The 8,190-nt window shown below is 39.5% G+C and overlaps 1 protein-coding gene across 1 annotated transcript in view; it reads right to left on the bottom strand.

The window, feature by feature from the left end:
* Nucleotides 1-33: 33 nt before the first annotated feature.
* The window catches only part of PPT1 (palmitoyl-protein thioesterase 1), a 46,788-nt gene continuing 38,631 nt past the window's right edge, over nt 34-8,190 (bottom strand). Inside the window, exons 6-9 of the mRNA XM_037827595.1 lie at nt 5,096-5,186; nt 4,213-4,311; nt 2,894-2,965; nt 34-1,560 (exon numbers count right to left, since the gene is read on the bottom strand). Coding sequence (XP_037683523.1) covers nt 1,438-1,560; nt 2,894-2,965; nt 4,213-4,311; nt 5,096-5,186 — 385 coding nt within the window. The 3' untranslated portion in view covers nt 34-1,437. The remainder of the gene's footprint in view (nt 1,561-2,893; nt 2,966-4,212; nt 4,312-5,095; nt 5,187-8,190) is intronic.

Raw genomic sequence — 8,190 nt, 5'->3', positions numbered from 1 at the left:
CAGAGATGTAAAAATATTGAAAAGAAAAATGACTTCAAGGATAAGAAACTACTCTTTATTTTAGACAACCCAATAAAATTAAACTTTTCATATCCCCCCACCTCTTGCCCTTAATCCTCATCTTTTAGTTGAAGAATGTGGCTTGAGAGAGGAAAATGAAAAATTATAAAGGGTAAACGTCACAATACTAACAGGGTTCAAAGCATAGCTAATTATTTTTCCCAAACTGGCATTTTACAGAACAGTCTTCCAAAAACTGTTGATGGGGGTGAAGATGGAGGGAGTACTCTGAGATATCCATGCTCCGATGGTGTAGGAAATGGTTGATTAAGGTTAGTTTTCTATACGGTAACATGAATTCTCAGAGTTCTCAATATTCTAATGTGGGTTGGTCTCTAAGAGGAGAAGGGGAGTATGTAGCATTTCCCAAGCTTTCTGTGCAAACAATCCTTTATTCATGAATCATATCTGAAATAAGAGTATGCTAGTAAATGTGATTTTGGGGGAAGACTGAAGTTAGAAAGCCTGTTCACATTTTCCCTCCCATTCTCTTGCTGTAGCCAGTAATAAAGTGACACTAGAATCCAGCCCACTAGTCAAGTAAGAAACCAAGGACAGGTTAGTTAAGGATGACAGGGAAAGAACCAACTATCTCCTCACTTCTCACTTTCACTCCCTCATTTTTCTTCACCTCACTGTCCAAGCTAAGGAAGATGTACATTTCCCCCTTAAACAACCCAACTGGGTACAGCTTCTCTCCTTTTGTGCCAGCGAGCTAATTCATTACTTCCTGACCAGTCAAAATAAGTGCTATAGAAGTAAGATAGTGGGCAAGTGAAATTTGTCTAATAATTGCTAAGACACCACAAAAGGCAACATATTCAAGGAGAGGAGGGTAGCTTTAGGAAATTACACAGAAACATTATCCAATTAGTACTTTTCCAAGCAATGGTTAAATCTCTACCAGCAAAATTGAGAAAGCATTTAAGTAACTCAGGCCTAGGTACTGGCGTTTTCTTTTGGTTGAGTTGTGGCCAGACTTTCCTGAGGCCCCCAGAGCAGCTATTTGCTCTAAGGATCCATCTAGCTCAATTCTTTAGTTTTTCAGTCTCCTCTTGGCTTGGGCATAGTTCTGGCACTGATCTGAAACAGACTGCCTTCCTGAGACAGCTTGACCACATCAAAGGGTTGTAAAACAATCTCCATAGTTATTAACTATTTAAACTTGCATTCAACACCATATGGTGATAAGGATGGAGGTGAAGGATAAGATTCAGATATTAGATCTTTCTGAGCAGGGCATGTTAGACAATGACAGGAGAGAAGGATTAGTTGCAAGGTGGATCTGAGCTCAGGCTTGGGCATGAAGGGAACTCTTTCCCATGTGGTTTAGAAGTGCTAGGGGCTCCCTGAGCACTGGTGCAAACTGCAAAGGTTTTACTCAAGGAAGGGGATGATGTGGGCATCAAGCCATTCTTCAGACAGTTGAAGATGATCCCCTTCTGTAGCCAGGAAGACTAGCTTCCCTGCCTTGTCCATTTCTTTTAGTCCCAGGCGATCCTGCAGAGAGAAAGGCCATAATTAATCAGAAGGCTTAATGGAAAGTTTTAGTGTAAAACCAAAAAGTAATAGAATGTTAACTTGAGTATTTTCAAAATGCAGTTTTTTTCCCTGACTATTGAAATAATTGCGGCATATTGTAGAAAATGCCAAACTGGATATCTTTCAGTTTTTTTCCCTAAGCACTAAGACTGCATATGCAATTAAGATTGTTCTATACATAGTTTTAGATTCTGCTTTGTGAGAAATTTCCCAACATTTCTGGAGGGCTAGTTATGGATAGGCAAACTATGGATGGAGCTGCCTCAAAATGTCAGTTAAGTGGGACTGAACCAAAGCTTGGAGAACATTAGCTAGATGAACTTAAACATACCCAACCTTTATATACCAAACTGGGAACACTTTCACATCCTGCAGTTAAAAATGTCATTCCCCACAGCTTGCTTGCCACAGAACAAGTATGCCTCTGGTTGGAAAGATGAGCAGTTTGAACAGTGTCAGAATGGTGTTTCTGCTGTGGCAACCGTCAGTTTTTATTTCACAATAAGGAAGTTCCTAATGGTAATTTCTTAAAACGCTTATCAAACCCTAACTTCCCCTTTCCTCTTACCTTATCCAAGCTGGGGCACCAAATGCAAGACAAGGGCCAAAAGGGGAGATAATAGGTCTCTGAAATTACTTAGAGGAGTTCTACCAAAACATGATTAGTTTAGGCGTAGTTCTTGTGCATTTTGGGAAAGTCTGTCTCCGATATAAAATCCTCAGAGTGTAGAAGGCCCCAGAACTGGAGAGGGAAAAAGCTGCAACTTCTACTTGAGAAACAGGACCTATTGTTAAACAAAATTCACAGCTCCATCTCCATTCAACCTGCAGGAGGAGCTCCCCTTGTCAGTGCCTAATTTAAAAACGGGGATGCCGTAAAACTGACTTCTACATCTACTGGATCATTTAAAATAACATCCTTCTGTTCTGTACATTCATTATGCACAGGGGCTTCATGGATTTGTAGCAGTCTTTAGTTCAGCAAAGGAAGCCAATTCCAAATCTTTTTATCAAAAGGAGTCAGAGATGTGTCCCTTGTGCAGGTTTGAAGAATAAAACCTTTAGGATATAGTACGTTTTTGTAAATCAGCACCAGGTACACTAGTTCAACAATCAACAGCCTAACAAACCATGACCATTTGAGACCTGAGTCAGATGCATTCTGAGCACCCAGTGCTTTGTGTGTCTGTGTTGTGTACAGGACAGGTCCACCAAGGGACCTAGCAGCTTTAGGAAGCAGAAGCCAAAAGGACAGCACCAATCTAAGACAGATCTCTGTTCTCCCAGTTACCTGTGTGTACAGAGCAGTCTCCTGTAGAGGGACAGTTTCCTTGGCTTGGCCACTTCTGTAAAATCCAAACCACTGGAGAAGGGGAGGAAGAAACAAAGTCAGATCAGACACACATCACACAATGCCAAACTAATTTGAGACTGGCTAGTAGCTAAGGCCACCAGCAAACATAAAACTAGAGCAAGAAAATAAAATGGATAGGGTATGCCTTCAGTCATCTCTTTCTGAGGGTGTGAGTTAATCTTTCCACCTGCCCAGAATTTCTGCTTCCTACATTTATTGGGCACCTATCCTGTGTAAATCCCTGTGCTGATCACATTCAAGGATGAATAAATGGTCCCTGTTTCCAAGATTGCAGCCTAATAAGGCACAGAAACAACTAACTGTTTAGCATAGGGATCATCAAACTTTTTCTGTAAATGCCAAATAGGAAATATTTTAGGCTTTAAGGGCCAAATGGTCCTGACTACTCAATGCTGCCATTGTAGCACAAAAGCAGCCATAGACGATATATAATAAGGGTGGCTGTGTTTCAATAAACTTTATTTATAGACATTGATATTTGAGTCTTATAGTTTTCAAATGTCATAAAATATTTTTTTGATTTTTTTTCTTGGCTATTTAAAAATGTAACAACCATTCTTAGCTCATGGGCCTTACAAAAACAGGTGGTGGGCTAGATTTGGCTTACAGGTCGTAATTTGCTAACCCCTGGTTTGGCATAATGTGATTAGTGCTCTAATAGAGGCTGATGAGTCTACAAAAGAGGGAATAGGGATGGCATCTGGAGGAAGTAACATTTGAGTTTGGCCTTGACAACTAAACTTGTCAGGTAGAGAAGCCAGGGAAGGGCATTCTAGAGATGGAAAAGCATGAACAAAGGCATGCAAGAGTAAAAGCACATGCCAAGTTTGGGGCATTTCAAATGTACAATATGGCCTGCTCAAAGAGTTAAGTGGGAAGTGAAGGAAGATTAGGCTGGAAAGATAGGGCAAAGCCTGATCAAGGCAGACCCTGCATGCCAAGTTTAGGGTATTTATAAACTTCTGGGCTAGTGGTTATGAACCTTTACTGGGTCATAGGTCTCTGAGAATCTAGTGAAAACTACAGTCCCTTCCCCAGAGGATACAATTAGACAATTTTATATACCATTTCGGGGGGTTACAACCCTTAGTGGTCCATTTATGAACTTCAGGTGAAGAACCCTTGGTCTACCCAAAGTGTAGTAGAAGGGGCTGAAGGCTTTTTCCAGCAGGAAGTTGTATTTTAATGCCATTTAGTCCTACGTTCTGGCATGTGTGTCCTTATTAGCATCTCACCTCTGAATCCACAGGATCCACAATGGAATCATTGAGGAATTTCACCATCACAAACTTCTTCAGGGCCATCAAGTTTTTCTTGTAGGTCTCGTTGATACCCTGGAGGAAAGGCCAGCAGCACCTCAGGGTCATTACAATCAGGCTCTGGTCGCCCTGACCACAGGCCAGTATGTTTTTCCCCATGGCTATGTGCTGCATTGCCAGCTCCCTGCCCAGAACATACATTTTTACGGCTTTTTCTTGCCATCCTATCTGACTCATGCTCCCCTACTGACGGTGTCATACAGGTGTAGCCATGAAGCTGCCACTGTGCCCTCCATACGCTTCTTGCCAGACAAAGCCAAGGCAAAATAAGGAACTGCAAATTCTGGGTGGTTGTGTTACACTCTTCTATGTTCTTTTCTATGTTCTTTTCTGTTTGTTTTCCCTTCAAATTTTCAGTTTTAAAAAATCCTTCAAGATAAGACTAATATAAATGGTGCCATCTAGTTTACCAGAATCTCTCAAACTGCTCATATCTGGGACATAGTCCATTCTACAGTCTCTTCTAGGTTACTCTCTCTTCTGAGAAAATTTTCCCTCAAAGGGATCCAAGAAGGCTTCCCTAATTAAGACAGCAGCTGGGAATTTCTATTTAACCTAGGAAGCAAAATGGTGAGCTTATCCTGCTTCTTCAACACCAGGAGAGGGAAACAACTTAAGGGAACAGAGCCAAATAATTTCAACCTCCCTAAAAGGAAATGAATCTCAAGCAATGCCTCCCCCCAAAACAGAACTTCTGTTTCTGGGTTCTGCCTAGGATATTTTGGGTAAACAACTGATTTATGATGCCTGGAACAAATAAATGAGAATACAACCATGGTAGCCCAGTTTGGGTGCTTACTCTCTCCTGATTTATATCTGCCAAGAAGATGCTATAGTTGCGGTACACATCCTCCTTTATGGGATCGTGCCAGTATTCCGCTTGCACCAGGCTGCAAGAAGAAAAAGGAATGGTGACCAAGCTGCATGTCAGTCAGCACACTTGGCCTCTCTTGGTTTAAGGCCACCAGGAGACTTCAAAAGAACAAGACCAAAATCACCAAGTCAAGTGCACAAGCTTGAAAAGGGAAAAATTCATCCCTACTTAGTAAGTCTGAATTATGCAATCACCACACAGAGGATTGATAAAGAAGACAAGACTTCCAGCTATGAAACAATTCATCAACAAGACACCTGACTCATCAATATTTGGTTGCCATGTTGTACTGAGCTTTATCACACTTACCATGTCCCCAGGTCCCTACAATCTCACCTTCCTCAGTCTCTGTTCCTACAAAACTCAGATCAAACATCATCACCTCTGCCCTGTCCTTCCTTTTACCATCTGTCTCTCCATCCAGCTTGCCATCCTCAGACTGGGATGTTTAACTTTTCAATCACAAAGCATTGATCATACTGTTTAATGATGACATCAGTTTTCAGTATTCTGGTATGTCAAGGAAGGACATCTATTTTGTAAGAGGCCTGGTGCACATGGGACAGCCAAGGGGACAGTCCCAAGGATACTGCAGGAGGTAGAGATGTTGGGAATGGGGAGGGTTCTTCAGGAGGTGATCAGAGACTACACATGTTTGTTCCTACTGGGGACTGGGGGATTTTCATCTATTATTAAATTCTGAAAACCACAGAAGTGGGTACTATTATCTCCTTCTTAACACTAAAGGGTAAAATTCAGAGAATTTAAGTAACTCTCCCAAAGCTACACAATCAATGTAGTAAAGCTAAGCTAAGAGCCTAAGCCTGTTGAGTCCACATCAGAGGTGGGAAGGATAGCACCTCAGGCCAAACCTCCCTATCACAGGCCCATAGGTGATAAGAAAAGCCTTTACCACCTGAGGCCTGCGCCTGTCTTGCTCTAGCCATTGTGGCTTGGAGATAATACTAGTAACCCTTTTACAGCACTTACCAAATACCAGGCCTAGTCTAAGTGCTTTACATTTATTAACCTCTGTAATCATTACAGTAAATTCATGAGTAAATAAAAAGTGCTATTATTTTCCCCATGGTCACTAATGTGTCAGCTGATACTCAGAGCAATTAAATAGCTTTCCCAAGGCCATACTGCTAGTAAGTAGAGCCAGAATATGAATGCTGGCAGTGTAGCTCCACAAGCCATGGTCTTAACCACTATACTCCATACTATCTCATACATCCTATATGGGATATAAACTAAGCACATAGGGAGCACTCAATAAATATTTGTTGAGTAAGTAAAAGCTTTATATATTTTCCAAATATACTTCTCCAAAATACATGAAGTAGGGCATCATTTGAACTATTCTCTTGTATCAAATTAGAAAAATGAAATTTGAAAATATCCAAATGTCCTTTGTCAGACATACCTGGGTTGGAAACCTAGCTGCTTTACCTCTCTGAGTTGTTATTTTACAGGGTTGTTGTGAAAATTAAAGTATAAAGCTCTAGCACTGTGTCTGGCCCACAGTATTAATTCAGTAAATGATAGTGATATTGGAGATGTCATTATTTTATTTCATTACCCCTTTCCCTTACTCTGAGTCCAACTACCAGTATAGTTTGCATGGAGAAATGCTTTTCGAACTTGAGAGATACATGAGTCTGAAGGGAAGGAAAAGAAGTGCAGATGACATTGTACTACGTTGAGATGACATGGAAACTTGACGGAATTCCAGTATAAGTCCAATTATTTTTTTGTGTATGAAATTGACAAATTCTAAAATTCATATGAAACAATAAAATTCCAAGAAAAGCCAAAACTTAAATTAGAGTTAGGAGGGAAAAGTTGCTATAGTAACTAAAACAGTATGGTAATGGAGTAGAGATAGACAAATATCAATGACAGAATAACCCAGAAACAAACTCAAGCACAGAAAATCCCAGGTGGGTGAAAGAATTGAGCATGAAAAATAAAAAGAGGAAAATATGGGATAGGAGAGTATCTTTATGCATCAGTCATAAAGATAGGCAAATTTGACCAAATCCAAATTAAAACTGTACCAAAAAAGACAAGACAAAAAAAGTTAAAAAAGATAAGCCACAAAGTGGGAGAAGATAAGGGCAACATAGCAAAAAAAAGGCTTAGTATTCAAAATATAAAATATGTGTGTATAATGCTTACAAATCAGTAAGAAAAAGACAAAACACTCAACAAAATAGGGCAATGGCTAAAAATAGGCTATTAACAAAATGAGAAATCTTAATGGCCAATAAACATGAACAAATGATGCTCAATCTGACTTCTAATCAAGGACGTGCAGATTAAAATGAGAAACCATTTCACATGCATCAAACTGACAAAAATTTAACAGACATAGAATCAAAAGTTGGTAAAGAAGAAATCCCAAAGTATCTACAAGAAAGCTACTAGGGCTAATAAATGAATTCAGCAAAGTAGCAGGGTACAAGATGAACACACAAAAAATAGTGGTTTTCTCCACTGAATTGTATATTTGCAAAGGGGGAAAAAAAGGGCAATTTTAGATTGTATATAAGTCACCACACACACAAAACCCGCAGAACTTTCAACACAATGTCAACAGTATGCTAAAGTTAATAGCATAATTTTAATAATATTGTTTCACGAGTTGAAACAAAGGTACCATACTGATGCAGAATGTTAATAACAGGGAAAAGGGAAAAGTGTGTGTATGACAGGGGTCTACATGGGAACTTTATACTTCCTGCATAATGTTTCTGTTAACCTACAAATATTCTATAAATTAAAAAAAAAAAAAGAATAGCAACTGGTGTTTCTATAAACCAGCAGTGAACAATCCAAAAAGAAAATAAAACAATTCCATTTATAATAGCAACCAAAAGAATCAAATATCTAGGACTAAATTAACCAAGTTTGTAAAGGACTCGTACATGGGAAATTACAAAACATTGTTGAAAGAAATTAAAGAAGACTGAAATAAATGAAAGACATCTCATGTTCATGGATTGGAAGAATAAATA

This window comes from Choloepus didactylus, chromosome 2 (assembly GCF_015220235.1).
Source record: "Choloepus didactylus isolate mChoDid1 chromosome 2, mChoDid1.pri, whole genome shotgun sequence".
In the NCBI taxonomy this organism is placed as follows: Eukaryota; Metazoa; Chordata; class Mammalia; order Pilosa; family Megalonychidae; genus Choloepus; species Choloepus didactylus.
Note: the sequence above shows the minus strand (reverse complement) of the source record. Positions and strands in the feature narration are given on the sequence as shown.